Genomic DNA, 19488 nt, shown 5'->3' on the forward strand with positions numbered 1-19488 from the left:
TATATATATATATAAAGAGTATTTAGTGCTTTTTCTTCTCACGGGACAGTATGTTTATGAATGTGCTTTGAAGGCTTAAGTGTCTTAAGTGTCTATACATACAGTATGTGATAGACCATCAACAGGAAATGAAGACAGCAGTGTGCATTTGAGCAGAACAGTGGTTGTGATTGGTCAGTTCAAGTTTGAGAGAAAAAAGTTTATTGCACAGTTAGTTCCTCACAGAGGCTGAATTAGAAAACAATTCTGATTACAGTAGACATTTTTGTCCTAGACAGACAAAGACACACTCACACAGAAAACTTTAGTCTCCCACAAATCTTTTCAACCGCTGCAACCATCCAACAAGACCTGCATCACATAGTTAAATACATCCCAAAAGATTCATTACATTGCAGCAATATGTACCAGACGGATACCACAATAAGCTGCGTGCCCTTTGCGGATTCGGACAGTGGAAGATCTCAACCACCGCAAATGTGGAATCTGGACTCGAACGCATAAGCAGATTCCCTGCAGCTCTAAAGTCCAGAAGCAGTGGAGTCTGGAAGGGCTTCACAGACCGAACCAGAGAGAGGTGCTGGGCCGTTCTCAGTGCAAAGCTTTAACCAGTGTTCGTTTTGACCATTTCACAGGATTTACTTCTTCTTCACCTGCCGAAGGAAACAAACCAGTGATATTGATTGATAAGATTGTTCCAAAACCTAGTGAGCTGCCTGCCTACTGCCTTCTATTGAGAGTAAAATTACACAGCCCACACAAATAGTGGATAAAATGCTGAATATTTTCAAGTGACTTTTTTTTTTAACAAGAAATATTACTTTAGCACCAAATTAGCATATTATAATGATTTCGGAAGGATCATGTGACAGGGAAGACTGGAGTAATGGTGCTAAAAACAACAAACCAGTGATATTGATTGATAAGATTGTTCCAAAACCTAGTGCGCTGCCTGCCTACTGCCTTCTATTGAGAGTAAAATTACACAGCCCACACAAATAGTGGATAAAATGCTGAATATTTTCAAGTGACTTTTTTTTTTTAACAAGAAATATTACTTTAGCACCAAATCAGCATATTAGAATGATTTCGGAAGGATCATGTGACAGGGAAGACTGGAGTAATGGTGCTAAAAACTCAGCTTTGCCATCACAGGAATAAATTACATTTTAAAACATTAAAATAGAAAACCGTCTTTTAAACTAGTAATATGTCGCAATACTATGTTTTTACTGTGCTGTAATCAAATAAATGCAGCTTTGGTAAGCATAAGAGACTTATTTCAACAAGTTAACGTATACATCTTAGATTCAACAGATCAACAGTTCTGTATTGAGCATAATGTGATCCATCAAAACCAACCTCCATCCTCTGTTATGATGCTTACACAGGGGGCTTCCTGGCCGGGAGAGGAGATCTATGCGGTGACACAGCAGCCAGAAGCTCGTTCACAATCTCCTGCCTGATTTCATGTGCGATACTTTCTTTAATCTGCGGGAGGATGAATAAGAAATTATGTTAGTCTGCATTAAAGGCAGGAAATCAAACACTAAATATACTGTAAGACCTAAAATTCAACATAGGGACTCGAATTCAGGCTTTTCTTTACAGAATTGATTGTTTATATCTTGCAATTCAGGCTTTTCTTTACAGAATTGAGTGTTTATATCTCACAATTCAGGCTTTTCTTTGCAGAATTGAGTGTTTATATCTCACAATTCAGGCTTTTCTTTACAGAATTGATTGTTTATATCTTGCAATTCAGGCTTTTCTTTGCAGAATTGAGTGTTTATATCTCGCAATTCAGGCTTTTCTTTACAGAATTGAGTGTTTATATCTCACAATTCAGCCTTTTCTTTACAGAATGGAGTGTTTATATCTCACAATTCAGCCTTTTCTTTACAGAATGGAGTGTTTATATCTCACAATTCAGCCTTTTCTTTACAGAATGGAGTGTTTATATCTCACAATTCAGCCTTTTCTTTACAGAATGGAGTGTTTATATCTCACAATTCAGCCTTTTCTTTACAGAATTGAGTGTTTATATCTCGCAATTCAGGCTTTTCTTTACAGAATTGAGTGTTTATATCTTGCAATTCAGCCTTTTCTTTACAGAATGGAGTGTTTATATCTCACAATTCAGCCTTTTCTTTACAGAATTGAGTGTTGATATCTAGCAAATTCAGCCTTTTCTTTACAGAATTGAGTGTTGATATCTAGCAAATTCAGCCTTTTCTTTACAGAATTGAGTGTTGATATCTAGCAAATTCAGCCTTTTCTTTACAGAATTGAGTGTTTATATCTCACAATTCAGCCTTTTCTTTACAGAATTGAAAGAGAATATCTCACAATTCTGAGAATTGAGAGATACAAACTCAGAATTGTAGAAAAAGTCAGAACTGTGAGATAAAAAGTCTTATCTTCTTTAAAAAAAAATATTTGGTGAAAATAAGACCATACAATTCTGATTTGTGGCATTTAGCTGTCAGATATTTCTTAATATTAGCTGTTGGCAATGCTGTATTTTAGTCCTCTTATCAGGGTAACTGTATTAGTTCTCTCACCTCCTGTATGAGATGTTGCAGGTCACCATTCCCTCCACTTCTACTCCTCCATTCGGTGGGACTGTAGTCCTCTGTCGTCCTGCTCCTGCGACCATCCAGTGACATCTCGTCCTCATCTCTGCACAACTCCAAGGTAGCAGGTGTCATGCTCTCCTCCATTCTCTCTGGAGAAACGGGCCGAGCAACCTCCATTCCAGGCCGTGGAGGGACAGTGGGTGTGAGATTAATGGTGGCCCGGTAAACGCTGCCTCTCTGCTGGGAAGAAGAGCAAGACTCGAGCGTCTGGTTGAGTCTTCCAGGGCTGGATGCCCTCGATGAACGGCCTGAACTGGGTGTGACAGCTTCATATCCCAGTTCAGATTGAAGGTACAATTGCTCCTTCAGGAGGTCGGTCACCTGTACATTCACATGCAAGAATTTATAATGGATGAGAGGAAATTGAGAGTAGAATAAGGCATGCAGATGATATCTGATACAGGACCCTGTAACATGAGAATAATCCACTCACCGGCTCCATGGCCCGCAGTGCAGAAGAATTAGACAGGCTTTCCATGCTGTGACCTCTGTGCATGCCCTGCGAGACACACATCTGTTACTAAAGGTTAAAAAACATCAACAGTACAAATCAAAAGTTTGAAGTCTGTAAAATTGTTATTGTTTTTGAAAGAAGTCTCTTATGCTCTCCAAGGCTGCGTTTACTTACAAAAATATAGTAATAATGTGAAATATTATTACAGTTTAAAATAACTGCTTTTTATTCGAATACATTTTAAAATATATAATTTATTCCTGTGACACAAAGCTGAATTTTCAGCATCATTACTCCAGTCTTTAGTGTCACAAGTGTCTCCAGAAATAATTCTAATATGCTTATTCGCTGCTCAAGAAACATTTTTAGTCAAGAAACTAGAAAAATTATTATCAATGTTGAAAACAGATGTGCAGCTTAATATTTTTGTGAAAACCATGATACATTTGGTTTTCAGGATTCTCTGATTAATAAACAAAAAATATTTGTGACTTCAAAGTTGTCTTTACTCTTGATCAATTTTAATACATCCCTGCTCAAAATTAATAACTTAAAAAAAAAAAAAGATAAACAAAAAAAATCTTACTGACCACAAAGGTTTAAACTGTACTCTTCACTTGACTAGTTTTCCCATTTCAGTCTGTGCTAAGGGTGTGACCAAAATTGTGCATCAACTAATGGTGTAGAACAGTGATAGTTATTGTTTCTGTAAATTTAACTCAACAATGTTTTAGATATTACACAATCACAATGTAATGTCTGTTTATGGTTATTCTAAATATATCAGATTTAGTGAAATTCACACTGGAATTCACATTTAGACTAGTCTGTACTTCCAATCCTGAGAGGTTATAATAAAATGAGAAATAAATGTTTTGTTCTATTACCATCTAACAGAAAAATACTTTAGATTGCATATTAGGTAAAGCAGAATATGTCTAAGCTATGCCATTACGTCATAATTACAGTTTTAATTCATTATGTGGAAGTTGCCATTACATGCACTGACCATGTGGTGACGGTAGAGGTTGCTGTGCTGCGAGCTGCTGCGCATCTGTTCATTCAGGGAGAGCAGACGATCTTCCAACTGCAGCTCCAACTCTTGTAGCTCCAGCCTGACAGCAGACCGCAGTGCTTGAAGTTGTTCTGCCTCCCGCCTGCAACATCACAAACCCCAATAAAAGATGCAAGGATTCAAGTTTCTCACAGTTCGGTTTTGATCACAGTTTGGTGAACAGGCAGTAAATACTTGACAAGTCGCTATTCGAGGAGGCAACGATCATATGAATTTAAGGTTGATACAGAAAAGCAATAACTAATTATTATTAGTTATTGCGTAACTAATTCTAAGTAATTACTAAGTAATTCAGCGTAATAATTAATATGCAATTATTACGCTGAATTACATATAACTTAATTTTTTGTTAAAGTAATAAGAAAACTGCATTTTTACAGTGTATTTATATTTTGTTCACACATTTTAGGATCATTTGTTTTACGATTGATGTATTGCTATATCTGTCTTTTTATTCAGTGCTACAGGAAATTTAAAACATAATATTGTTTAAACAGTGAAATATTATTCAAATTAAAAATAGGTGTTTTTTATTTTAATATGTTTTAAAATATAATGTATTCCGGTGACGGCACAGCTAAATTTTCAGCATCATTACTCCAGTCTTCAGTGTCACGTGATTCTCCTTCAGAAATCATTCTGATATGCCGATAAATCATTAGTATTTATGATTTGTTTACACATTTTAGGGTTCTTTGTTTAATGATTACTTTATGGCTATATCCGCCTTTCGGCATGTAGTACAACAGGCAATTAATATAATATTTATATTTTTATTAGACATTATAACCATGGTGCAAACATATACATAATCTTAAAGTCCGCATGAAATCAAAATTTACTTTATTTACTTTACTAGCGTGCATTGCTAGTCTTGATGTAAACAATTAATCCGTGCAAGTTAATCCTCTGAAAAAGATTGTTTGTCTTCGTAATCTTTAATCAAAATCTGAACATTTACTTCCGCTCTGGAATGGCATTCCTTCTCCGATGACGTCAGTTTGACGCCTTGGGCAGAATATCCTTCTAAACACACCCCTCTAACCATTAGATTGCTATGAGTGAGAGACAGAGAGGAGGAGCGCAAACATAAAACCATGCCCTCTATTCAATATTCCGTTTCAGATGGAAATACGTCACTACACCGAAATAAAGTCGGCAGCAACTTCTGGTTCACGCGGACTTTAAGTTGAGTATTCACGGTTTGTTCTTTTTAAGGATTGAGTTTATTATTTTGGTGAATGTAAAAAAATAAAACATTTAACTCTTTACTTAACATCATTTATGGTACAAAATAGATTTTGTATTATATTTTTTCTTAATTTCTTTGTGGTCCTCAGACCCCTGATATATGCCACAAAAAGAACAGGTTTTTGGCTTTCTAGACCTTCTAGACCAAAGAGCTTTTGCTCTTTGTGGCTTGTGATTTGGGGACCTATGAGTTCCTCACCTCTCATCTGGATTAAGATGCTGGAAGACCATAGACTGCTGTCTCATGAGAGCCAGCTCCAGATCCATCATCTGAGTCCGGAAGACGTTCAGACTCCTACGCCGCATCTGGAGCTCCTGCAGCACACAGCAAGTCAGTAGGGACAAAAATAATGAGTTAAAGACTACTCATGCACAAGCTATATGAGCATCTCAATTTCATTAGAGGCTTCTAGTGACGCAACTCAGGTTTATGAAAAAGAACTAGCATGTGACTGCTTCATCTTTGGGAAATGATGTACCTCATAAAGCGGTTGGACAGAGCGCGGTGTACTGATCCTGTCAATGGGTGTGTCCCCTCCATGCACGGATGAGCTCTGCCAACAAAACCACAGATCGGTTATGGCTTATGAGTCACACAGGAAAAGCATGTCTAAACTGAGCCCAGGATAATGCAGAATGCTGACTCGGCTTATTATTTGCATTTCGGGTGGGATTCGCAAAAAAACAGAACACACTTCCTTGTTCTACTTTATGCAGATATATTACTGTGCAAAACAAAACAGTTATTACAGGTCAGAGGCTTACCAGACATGTATATGTGTGTATCATATGTATAAGTGTATATGACAGATTGTTTTAATTAATACATTTTAATTCAGCAAGGATGCATTTAATTGATCAAAAGTAACAGTTAAGACATAACATTGATACAAATGATTTCTAATTTCCATTTAAAATCTACAGTATGCTGTTTTTTTTAAATCAAAGAATCTTGACAAAAATATATTTCCACAGATATTAAGCAGCACAACAGTTTTAAACAGAGTGAAATACCATAAACACAAATAAAAAAATCCTTTGATGATTTTCTGTTTTGATTTTGAAAGTATTTATTTATAAATATATAAGAATAAATGTAATTGTATTTATGTAATAACAGCATTATTATTATTATTATTATTGTCACTATTATTATTATTATTATTAATAATAATAATAAAATACAACAAAAAATGCTGATTTTGATTATCACGATTACCAAACAGTGTTGCAGCTAGTATCAATTTTAATAATATTATATTAAAATCAATACTAGTTGCAACACTGCTTGGTAATCATAAACATCTCAATTCCACTTCACTAGCAACATTCCTTAAGAAGTTCTTTCTCGTCTCGACTTGTTTGGGACACATCCCACTCCATGTTTCCAATCACTGTTATGTGTAAATAACAAAACAGTTCAGCCCATGCAAATATATGAGCATGGCAGGCACAGCCTCATTAATAACCACATTTACCACAGGTTAAGATTGTTTAGAGAGTCATGAAATCAGGTCATGTAATACATAAGTATACAAAGAATTTTGGCAGTTCTTACCTGACCAAGATTCTGCATTGTCCCACGAATGTCATGCAGGACCCTCCTGAGCTGCATCTCTGTGCTGCCCATCGCAGGTACGGGGGCAGGAGGCGTCTCAAAAGAGCAAGGGAAGGGGGGAGATGGATAGTATGGATGACTGTATAGGGCGCCAGGGTGATGAGGAGAACCGTTGTAGCCCAGACTGTAGGGGGCGCTGTGGGATTGCGCGAGAGAGACGTGAGGTTGATATGGGCTGCCGTGCATGTTCAACGAGGGGCCGTAGGGAGCTCCCTGAGGAATGTGATAAGGTGAGTAGAATGGGCTGTAAGGAGCACTGTGCGGATGAGCATAATGCATATTGTGCTGGGGTGTAAATGGCGCCCCCTGTGCTGGAGTAAATGCATTGCTCTGAAGAGGTTGAGGATAAGGTGAGCTCTGTGGTTGTGGATAGGGATTGTGGTGGGGAAGTCTGGTAGGGTACGAGGAGTTGTAGGCCACTCCTTGATGTGGAGAGTAGAAGGACCCATGAGGAGGAGGGTGGCCCGGACCTGTAAATTGATTAAGGTTTGGGACGCTACATGTGCTCCAGTTTGGACCTTCTCCCAAGGGCCTCTGAGGCCAGTCTGCAGGGACACTATAAAGTGAGCTGGAAGAGCGAGTCAGATGCTGGGGTACGTTGAGAAGGTGTGGTGGTGTTCCCCTGCCCGTCTTTAAACCACCTGCTGGAGCAGAATTTAAGAGAGTTGATTGGCCACCAGCATGATCTACTTCATCTTCTTCCCTAATGGAATCCACTTCTTCTCGGTCACTGCGATTCTCTTCGTCGTAGCGGTACGAGTACGAGGGTGGGGTACAGTGCTTGACCGAACCCTTTCCGAGTTGGATTCGCATGGAGGTGACCACTCGAGCTGGGCTGAGCTGAGATGTTGGGAGGGAGCTAGATCTCCTTAAAGGATTCCTCTCCAAGCTTTCCCTTAGCAAGTTCCTGTCCCTCACCCATACTCGGCCGGGACGTTCCTCGTCCATAGAGGATGACCTCTGATGGACTGTTTGGAGGGCCATTTGTCTTCTTTGAGTCGTAGGGTTGCATTGCTTAAGATCTGAAGACTCTGGAAGATCTGAAGACTCTGGTCCAGAGGATGGACGTAAATCCTCAGAGGAGTCTAGATCTATGCCTAAACCAGGCTGTGATATGTTGCCTTCATGAGCTACATCCAAGATGGAAACTGTTGCAGGATCTACCATTGTACTCAAATCTACTTCTGGAGAGTCTGTGGTGGGTTTTTGCGCTGTGGTGAAATTGAATTCAACTATGGAAGCCCTATCAGAGTCAGGAGAAAGAAGCAGTCCATTGGTGCTAATATTGTCAGAGTCTGAATTGGGAATCTGGAGGCTGCTGATCTCAGGGACTTCTCGGTTGGCTCCACTCTGGCTAAATGTTCCTTTGTTGGACTGAGGATGGGCTTCCTCACCCCGCAACCTCTCAAAGTTGGGGTACTCCAATGCTGTGGGTGTGCGGACTTCTCCTGCATGTGATGTCACTGTGGTTTCGCTGTCACAACTATCTGAGCTTTCTTGTACCTAAGAAAATTCAAGAGAGAAGTTTCACTTCCATTATCCAATGAAGGACTGGTTCTTAGAAACGTTGATGTTGAAAGAACCCAGCAATTTATTTTTGTCCTCGTTTATGTTTTGTAAATTCCCCTATGAACACATATGCCACAATTTTAAGTTCTGGTACATCTTAATTCATCATTTCAAGAAATTATTTTAAGATTTAGAGGATACCAAGATTTCAGAGATACCAAATGCTGGGTTAGACCATGACAACGTCCACTACTTACAACATATTCATATTCCTATGAAAAACTAGATATTCCTATGTAACTTATTTAAGTCAATATTCGCACGCTTTGTATTACTAGTAGCCAGAAAGCATGTTCATAAATTACTAGACAATATTAATGAGGTTGGGAACATCCGTTTTTAATAAAACGTAGTTTAAACCAATAAGTATAACAAACATCTGCATTTTATTCTATAATATCTTTTATAACATAGCTAAGTGCAAATTTGGTTTATTTACATTTAATGGAATTTGAGATTTCGGTGGCAAATATATTCAGAAAAAAAACACTTTATTACATTTCATTTAAATGGAGGCACTGCTAATTTATTTGATTATTATTCATATAATTTGTATTTTACAGAATATAGTTATATAAATAATACATAAATAATTAAAAATACTCATTTTTAAAATAATAATAATAATAATTTTCCTATTGTAAAATATTTTAAATATATATATATAAAACTTTTAAATTATATTAAGTTTTCATACTTTTTGATATCAGTGCAAGTTAAATTCAAACAAATTTTTTTTTTTTTTTTTTTACTGGGTTCGAGGAGAATGACAATTTTTGTATTCATAGGCTGTATAGAGCCCAGATGGTTATGCCCACACTCACGTACCTTCAGGTGATTAACCAAACCGTCTGTGATTAGGTCCTCTGCAAACCCACTGCTGTCAGACTGCTGGCTGGCAGTCCTCAATAACCTCTCTATAGGGAGACACAACGTGAGCACCAAAACTGAGTGTGACTGACTGATTTCCCAGCAGTCAAAGACTTCTCAAAAATCAAGCCAGTTATTATAATTAATGCTTATGAGTTTTAAGGCTTATATCTAATTATTTAGGTTCAGTCTGCCACCTATTTTTGTTTTCATATCGCTGTTTTAATGTAATTCCATAACCTACTTTGAGGAACGTTTGAATACAAATAAAGCTTTGTGGTAGCACAATGTTGCTTAAGACAGAACATAATTATGGCTCAAATATTTTATTTTGAAATCTTCATAATGACACACATGCTATTGATAAAACTTAACTTGAAGCCAGAATTCTTCTACATACTTGAATAGTGAACATCTACTGAATTCTACCACACGAGGGCAGACTTGATCCATACTTGATCTAAAACACATATTAAAGTCTCCTTCAGCTCTTTAGGGCTGGGCTGTAAGGCAGCTATGTCTAGTGTTTAAATAAGATATGTCTTCCTCTGCGTTCTTGGAAAGAGTGTCTGTGTTTTTCTTTAGGGAAAGACAACCGGATTTGATCACACGGTCGTTGCGTTCTCAAGAGGAATGAGTCTGAAAGCATTTTTTTCTTAACTCAATACAATCAAAAAAAAAAAGCCTAATATAGCAATCCAAATCTCACAGATGTTGTAAACAATACCATAGCCAAACTAACACAACCTGTTGCTAAGAAGTCTCTTTTACATGATATTTATTTTGATTCAAAATGGCATATAGCTTTTGACACAAATACACATTCGGTTTCCTGGTAGTGTGACTGATAACCGCAGTCCATCCACACTTACCGCTGCCAGCTTGAGACATGCCACCAGGACCAGGAAGAGCTTCATCCTCATTACTCTGCAACTGCAAAGAAATCGATCATTACCAGTCTGACTTGACACTTGAAAATTACACCATTTTTAGATACTCAAATTATGCAACTCATGAGCCATCGTTAGAAAATGCAGTATGACCAGAGGCCAGCATATAAAATGACCTGATAAAAGTACTGGGTTTTTGGACAAACAAACAGTCACACCCCAAACTCACACTATAGGTCGAGCCAGTGTTACTATATCATACCGTGTCGGGATGCTCAAACAAATAGAGCTATAAGAGACAAAGTTACAGTGTAACAAGTGGTTTACTTGTAATTGTCTTAACTCAACCAAAAATTAAAAGTGTCATTATTTACTCACCCTCATGTTGGTCCAAACCTATATGACTTACTGACTTGCTTCTGCAGAGCACTAAATAAATACTTGGAGTACACTGTACACTGACTTTAATTACATGTGCAAAAACAAGACATTTATCAAAATATCATCTTTTGTGCTCCACTGAGCACAAGAAATTCTTTTTTCAAAAAAGATTGCATGGTTTCAAAACCATGCAATGTTTCCTGCTAAAAAAAAAATCCTGTATAAAAAAATACTACTAATAAATAAATAAGCAGTACCAATATTAATTGCACACTGATATTAAAAATTATATTTATTATTACTATTGTTATTTTCTAATAATAGTAAATTACAATTATTATTTTTGACTATTCAATTCTTATAATATATAATATAATAATATAATATATGCTTCCTGCTAATAAAATACTGTATTAAAAAATACTACTAATAAATGAATAAATAAGCAGCAATATTGATATACAAAAATTTTAATACAATATAATATAAGAGTAGTATAGGGCTTAAAAAACTGATAATATTTTTATTGAAACAGTCGAATCGCATCACAAATCAGACTGAAATGTGTGCAGGAGTCATCTTTCTGAATCATGGACAGAATCAGCTCAGATGATTCACTTGCTCAACTAAAGTGCATAATATAATATCAAACTCAAAATGAGTAAAGAACTTTTACTTTTATGTTGAAAGCAATGCTAAATAGCAGAAAATGGTAGGAGGAAATATTTTAGCGTCAAAAACTGCACACTTCAGCTTTAAATGTAAGTTTTGGAGGCCATGGTGTTGGCCACTGATAAACTTGCGGCAAGCCGGACTTGAGTATCACTGATGAACATTGTCTGCTATCAGGATCCAGTAGCATGCTTTAACATTATCAAAGGCAAAACCATAATCCCCAGAACATCCTCCAGGCGCTCCATGTTCCCTACTTATTTTTAGCTTGGAGTGTCATGACCCTCTGCTGTTTTTACAACAAAAAAAACTTTAGGAGAAGCTTGGAGATGATTGTCGGCGTGAGAACTGGACAAGGAAAAGCAGGGAGGATTGTTTTGTTAAAGTGGAAGCAAGAGAGAACCGTACCTCCTCCATTTCAAACGAGTCTCTGGGCTGGCTGAGTAGGTGGGCTATGTGTGGGTTGGGCAACAGGTTGGATGGTTCGTTATCTAGGGTGGAAGTGATGGTGTCCTGGTGCTCAAGTATCTTGAAGTCACTCTCGTCGGACACCCGACTGATGCTCACCTGGACAGGGGAAAGTGGCACGTCTTTATCCGGAGCTGGTGTCTCAGTGGAGTGGTCACCATTCATTAACGTAGAGTCTTTGGGCAAAGGTTCTGGGACGTCTCCGTTGACTGAAGCCTCTGAGATACTTTGCTGGGCCTCTTCGGTCACTGTGGCCAGAGATGAATCTTTTTTCCTAAAGCCTTTCTGCTGTAGTTTGTGCTCGGTATCCATCAGTCCGGCCCGTACGTCAGAGTTTGCACCTTCCGTGTTGTCAGCGTCAGACGCTGAAAGCTGTTTGGCTGCTCCTTCCATGACAGAGGCCAGCAGGTTCTGTTTCGTAATGCTCCGTTTTAGGATCTTGGCTGCATTTAGTGCTGAATTGGCTGAGTAGGTGGGCTATGTGTGGGTTGGGCAACAGGTTGGATGGTTCGTTATCTAGGGTGGAAGTGATGGTGTCCTGGTGCTCAAGTATCTTGAAGTCACTCTCGTCGGACACCCGACTGATGCTCACCTGGACAGGGGAAAGTGGCACGTCTTTATCCGGAGCTGGTGTCTCAGTGGAGTGGTCACCATTCATTAACGTAGAGTCTTTGGGCAAAGGTTCTGGGACGTCTCCGTTGACTGAAGCCTCTGAGATACTTTGCTGGGCCTCTTCGGTCACTGTGGCCAGAGATGAATCTTTTTTCCTAAAGCCTTTCTGCTGTAGTTTGTGCTCGGTATCCATCAGTCCGGCCCGTACGTCAGAATTTGCACCTTCCGTGTTGTCAGCGTCAGACGCTGAAAGCTGTTTGGCTGCTCCTTCCATGACAGAGGCCAGCAGGTTCTGTTTCGTAATGTTCCGTTTTAGGATCTTGGCTGCATTTAGTGCTGAATTATTCCTTTTTAATGGAGAGTGGGTTTTAGTCTCTGTGTCGCCGCTGCCGATTCTCTCCATGGGTCTTCCAGACACTTGGGAGTAGATCTCAGAGAAGACGTTTGCCACCGTGGCCAGAACTTCTGTTTGACGGAACCGACCTACAGAAAAAGAAGGAGAGATTTAGAATAGACAATTTCCTGCTTGCTTCCAACGGCAACTTTTATTTACTCAAGAAAAAAAAGAGAAAAATTAAAGAAATTAAAACAGAAACAATAGAAAACACTAGAGAAACGGTCAACTTTAAGCAGTGTTTCCTGCAATTGCTACGGCAATTAAAAAAAAAACTTCAAGAAATAAAAAATATTAATTGTACATTAATATACAAAAATTATAATAATAACAACAACACAATTGTTATTAGGCTATACAATTATTATATTATATATTATTTTATTGTATTATATTGTATCATATAATATTATATTGTTGTTTTTGTTAATATTGTATATAATATATTTTGACATTAACATAAACTATAATGTATTTTAGGGCTTTAAACAAAGAATAATATATTAATATAATAATATTATAAAATATATAATTGTTGTTGTTAATATTGTATTTTTTTCATATTAATACTCAATAAATAATAGATTGCATATAATATACTGTAATATAATATACTATAATATATTCTGAATTGTATAGAGCTTCAACAAATAAATGAACGAACAAACGAATGAATGATAACTGACAAATAAAATAATTTCTGAAATGGATTAACTGCATTTCAAATTAGACTGCTCAAATTTGCTCACCAAAACCGCAGGTAATCCTGTCAGATTCAAAAAGAGTCGAGAACCGTTTCTGTTTAAGGTCTGGTCATATATACCGTTGTTCTACAAAATCTGGCGAACAAAATTTAGTCATTCCAATAAGAATCCGTGCGATCTGGAAAACTCAAAAATGTCAAAGCTTCCCGTTGCAAAAACGAGATCCTGTACAAAACACGGCAACTTTTGTGTGACTTGATGGTCTTTATCAACATCAAGCTCGTCATTTGTTCTGGCAGACATAAAGGAAAAGGATTTGACAATACTGCAGGCATGTAATGGAATGATAACAAGTGATAACAAGCCAGTGATGTGTGCTGCTCAGATATCAATAGTCTTCATTTATCTCCTGCAATGCAGCCAGGCTGTCTGAGTCAGTGTTCGGGAACGGCTGGCAGGACATGTGCCAGAAAAAGAAAAGAGGAACAGAGAGCGTGGCTTTCTGTGAGAGAAGGACAAGCATGTCTGATTCGAGATCACAGCCCCCACAGATGAGCATTTGTGGAGGAAGAAGCAAGACGTATGTAAGAAAAGTCAACAAGACATGGGAGAACAAATCCACAGAACACCTCACTGTAATGTGAATAAACATTCACATATACTTCTTGGTCAAAATTCCCACCTAGTGGGTTGGTTTTGTCTTAAGTGAATATAAACAAGTGGCAGAAAAAAAAAATATATATATCTCAAAACATCTGCAGTAGTAACTTAATAGACTTGTTGCTGTTAGTAATATTATTTGTTCGGTTACACTTTAATTTAAGGTGTCCTTATTACAGTGTAATTATACATTTAAGTACTGAGTAATATTAACTAACTACATGTACTTTACTATATGGTTAGGGTTAGGATTAGGGTTACTTGCATGCAATTGCATAATTTATTGTTATTATAACAGTAAGTACATGTAACGTGTAACAAGAACACCTTAAAATAAAGTGTTACCATTTGCTCTATTGATCGTAATTTGTTTCCTAGTTCATTATTTTATCATTTACTTAAATAATTGCTTTATTGTAATTACTTGTAATTTGTAACTTGTAATTACTAAATAATTAAATAAATAATAATTTATTAAATAATTGCTGTAATAATTACTTACTGTAAATAATTACTGTAATTACTAATATAATGTACTATGTAATAAGTAACAAGTACTTATATTATCAATAACATTATCAATAACATTAATACTTATTTAAATTAATTTACATAAGTGACAAATTGTTGTATAAAAATATATTTATTACTATTTTAAAGTAAAGTTAGTTATTTTATGAACAAAATAATAAACAGTGAATAACTACATTCAAAAAGCTATACACATATACATATAAATGTATGTATTAGTTTATTAGATTTTATTTTTCTATATTTTCTGTTTTCACTTGAATTTTAGGTTTAGCAATTTTGTTGCGTTTTATTAGTTTTTTGTGTTCTTTGTCTATATAGTTATAGTTTATTAAATTTTATTCATTAGTTTTAGTTTTTCAATTAGTACCTGAAGTTAAACAAAATTAAAATAATAAATGTTACCTTGGACACTAGCTGGAATAAAAATAGTTTAAGTTTTTTTTTCTATTTTATTTCATTCGTTTTTTTCTTTTCTTTGAAATTATGAAAACTTTTTTTTTAAAGGGGTCATATGATGCAATTTAAATTTTTCCTTTCTCTTTGGAGTGTTACAAGCTCTTGGTGCATAAAGAAGACCTGTAAAGTTGCAAAGACTAAAGTCTCAAATCCAAAGAGATATTCTTTATAAAAGTTAAGAGTCAACCACGCCTACCTAAAACGGCTCGTTCTAACACGCCCCCACATATCTACATCACTATGTAGGAAGATTTGCATAACGCCGCCCAAATGTTCACGCAAAGAAAGAAGGCGTAACTTTTATTCTCGCTGTAGTATTGTTGTTGCCGCCATGTCGTGAAGACGCTGTGTTTCATTGTGAAAGCGAAACTTCTTTGTTTGGCCTTCCAAAAGAGGACACGACTAGAAATCAGTGGTTAAGTTGTATTTACAACACTGTTCCAGAACAGTTTAACCCAAATGTTCAGATGTGTGCAGCGCATTTTATGGAGGACTGTTTCCTGATCCTGGAAGAGTAGACTACAATGCCGGCTGTTCTGACTCACAGACTGTAAGTTTTTTATATATAAACAATTTGCCACTTATGATTCAAACGCGAGTTTTGAGTAGTGTAGAGTAGCGCTTGTTGTTTGTCATTTCTCTGATCACAAATGCAGACATGGTTTTATGTTTACACGGCACGATTCAACGAGTAAAAAGACAGTATAAGTCATTATAATCCATAATTATGTCCCAAATGGATGCAACAAATGCTTTGTTTATAATTGGTTTTAATGTTTTTGTCTCGTCGCTCCGGCCGGGACACGGCATCGCAGTATGGTAAGGGGCATAACATTTCCGTCACACGCTTGAGGTATTCGGCCAATCACAACGCACTGGATAGCTGGCCAATCAGAGCACACCTCGCTTTTCAGACCAATGAGCTTTGTAAAAATCTACGCGTTTCAGAAAGGCGGGGCATAGAGGAGAAAAAATTATGTACAGTATGTGGAAAATAATGTGTTTTTTTAACCTTTTCATTACACCAAATACACCAAATAATGTCCTTTTTTAGCAACATCATATGACCCCTTTAATGGTTTTAACTTCAGTTAACTATAATAACATACATATAAATAAAAATACAAAGACAGACAGAGAGAGACTTTACATTTACATTTACTTCACACATTCCTACCCTCATAATAATGTGTTTTTTGAACCTTAAACTGCATAAACACATTTCATTACACCAAATACACAAAATAATCTCCTTTTTTAGCAACATCATATGACCCCTTTAATGGTTTTAACTTCAGTTAACTATAATAACATACATATACATACATATAAATAAAAATACAAAGACAGACAGAGAGACTTTAATATTAATGATATTAAAATTAAAATTTTGGCCCAATAGTTCAAAGCCAGGCTAGCTAAAGTCAGCCGAATGTGCACAAGCTCTTACTAAAACTAAGCTGCAAAACAATCCTGAAGCCAAAAGCAGTGCACTCACAATCAAACAGGCAAACAAAACCAGGCCTTATTACAGACTTCACACATTCCTACCCTCACCCAGGTTCTTCCTGTTCCGCTGCTTTGTCTTGGCTCATTGAGAATTATGCAAATGTAGGCCAATACACAAGCTGGCACAGAGCTGGCACACAGGCTGAATCCTGATGTGAGCGGATGGCAGAATCAGCTCTGCTGTGCCACAGCCTGCATGACACTTTCTCTCTCTGCTGCCGTCTGTCTCTCCCTCTCGTTTCTGTGCCCATGGAGGACAATGGCTTCGCTGTGCTCTACTTCTATTGAGCTGAGTCTGTACAGCACTCGTTGTTGATCAGCGAGTGTTGGAAGGCTCAGAGCTCAGCATTTGCTTGAAGATATATAGTTATTGAAAAATGAGCACAAAGCTTTCTGCAATGTGATCTTAAAATCAAACACACTTCTCCTTTAGGCACCACAACTTCCCTCAACTCTTGCCTGGCTGTCTTTGTCTTTCTTCTTTATGGTTAGATACATGCATCCAGTAGCGTAAGACTGTCTAGTGAGAAGTGCTGTTCTCCAAGATCGCTCCGACTCCACGTTAACAAGCAATAACGCAATTAAGGATGAAGTGTTATTAAAATTATGGCTGATACCGATATTTAGATAAATATTTTTAATGTAATGGCTGATAATAAAAATTCTACACTATTTTATCAAAATGTAGCATTTAAAATAAGTGTTTTAATTGTAATACAAGTGAATTTGTATCATTATCTTACAATCTACAGTATAAAAACAGTGGTTTTACAATTTGAGATTCGCACTGTTAAATGTTTATTTAAATAAATTTATATTAATTTAACATTCTGTTATAGTAGTATTTTAATATTTAAATTTAAAAGGTAAAGTGTCCAATTTTCTGCACCACAAGCAGCATTAAATTGAAGTGTAATCTGTTAAAGTACATAAAATAATAAAAATGTCACTACTACCTCAAAAAAGTATTTATTATTATAAAAATATTATTTAAAATTATAAAAATAAATTATAGTTAGTTATTATTTTGAATTAGACTTTACATTTTTAGTTAAAGTCTGAGTAGTTTTGATGTTTTTGTAATTAATTTTTTAAAAATATCTATGAAGTTATTCATTTTAATTTATTAGTTTAACTTTACTAATATTTGGTACTATATAATACTATAATAATTCACGTTAGTTAAAACATTTTTAATATTTAAATATTTATTAAACCATTTTTGAAGATTAACTTTAAGCTAACATGCACAATTAAATAATTGATGATAATAACAATAAAGAAAAAATTTGTAATATCAGTAATTAATACCAATGGAAAATGTACATATCATTCATCACTAAAATTGATTGCATGTCAGAAATATGCATTTAATTAAAACAACACTAATAGACTAGAAGCAAACAAAATACAATAAAGATTTGTGAAATATTACAGAGATTATGAAAAATGATTCAGAAATACGTAGTAGATAGGTAAATGTGCAAATTTTGCTTTCAAATATGAGCAGGGAGTGAGCGAGGAGCGGAAAATAGAAAACCCGGAGTTATTGGAGAATGTTTTGCATGTGGGCCAAAAAGGAAATTAATTTCGAAAGGTAGACAAACGTATTAACTTAATTTGATAAAAGATTTCTATGACAAACATTTTTTTATTTGGAATAACGCGTACAATAAGACCGTGCATTAATAAAGTAAACAGTCAATTTTGACTTTGTGTTGACTTAAAAGTTGTCCAGTTGCCTGGCTACAATGTTTTTTCTTTGCACCATGGCTAGCGAAACGAAACTATGATTATTTCTCAAATAAAAAAGCGGGACAAACATAGAAATTACTAAATGCTGTAAAGCTACACCCCTTCTTGCAACATTTAATATTTCCTTTCATGCTTCCATGATTTTGAACGTGCACAGGCACGGTGGTGTAAACCACGGGGGCTGAAGTACTATCAGATGCCGTGGATCGTGTTGACAGCACGGTCTACATACTTGTCAGGGCGTAGTTTGGGTTCTCCAGCTCCATGCGCTGAATCTGGGCTCCCAGGTAAACTTTGATGTCGATGCCCTTGGCGCTAGAAGAGGAGTTGAAGAAACGAGAAGGGATTTTTGAGGCGATGTCGGGCTCCTCACGCCCGAAGCCGAGGTTGTACAAGATCTCCTCTGGATCCTCCTCATACAGGTCCAGAAGTTCTGACACGCTGCAGGCAAAACAACAACTATTAAAGACACACACCTTCATCTACATGCAAACAGACAATCGATGTTTGCCCAAGCAATTCTTTACAAACCTTCAAAAAACTTTACTATGTGACCTTTCACAGATTACATTTTAAATGTAAAAAAACCCCTCAAATGTCTGCTAATATTTATATTAATATTTTGATATTAATATCGATTGATATTAATTGAAAAGGTAAAGGGTGCACTTTACTGCACCATTAACAGTATGAAAAAGTGATAAATTCTCAGATTTTACTCGCCAGTGTGTGAGTAGGAGGCTAAGTATAAGTACAGATATATTTTCACTCGCCGAACACTCTGACTGAGCGCTTCAGAGTTTCTCTCTCCATCAAGTGATCTGTGATATTTTTCAGTTCATCTGAAAAGATGTGCAATGCACCTGTATTTGACGTACCATAAACTCTAGTGTGAAGGCGCACGACTCGCCGTCGCTTTGTTTCACACACACGCAGAGAGAGAGAGAGAGAGAGAGAGAGAGAGAGAATTGACGAGC

General features: G+C 36.4%; 1 protein-coding gene across 1 annotated transcript in view; it reads right to left on the reverse strand.

Moving 5' to 3' along the window:
• Positions 1–6: 6 nt before the first annotated feature.
• The window catches only part of LOC107601388 (sperm-specific antigen 2 homolog), a 24968-nt gene continuing 5486 nt past the window's right edge, over positions 7–19488 (reverse strand). The window contains 13 exon segments of the mRNA XM_016293556.1: positions 7–653; positions 1363–1491; positions 2565–2960; positions 3073–3138; positions 4103–4250; positions 5619–5734; positions 5899–5973; positions 6978–8540; positions 9435–9523; positions 10349–10409; positions 11828–12350; positions 12352–12982; positions 18744–18952. Coding sequence (XP_016149042.1) covers positions 1384–1491; positions 2565–2960; positions 3073–3138; positions 4103–4250; positions 5619–5734; positions 5899–5973; positions 6978–8540; positions 9435–9523; positions 10349–10409; positions 11828–12350; positions 12352–12982; positions 18744–18952 — 3985 coding nt within the window. The 3' untranslated portion in view covers positions 7–653; positions 1363–1383.

This window comes from Sinocyclocheilus grahami, unplaced genomic scaffold, assembly GCF_001515645.1.
Source record: "Sinocyclocheilus grahami isolate Dianchi unplaced genomic scaffold, SAMN03320097.WGS_v1.1 scaffold304.1, whole genome shotgun sequence".
Lineage (NCBI taxonomy): Eukaryota > Metazoa > Chordata > Actinopteri > Cypriniformes > Cyprinidae > Sinocyclocheilus > Sinocyclocheilus grahami.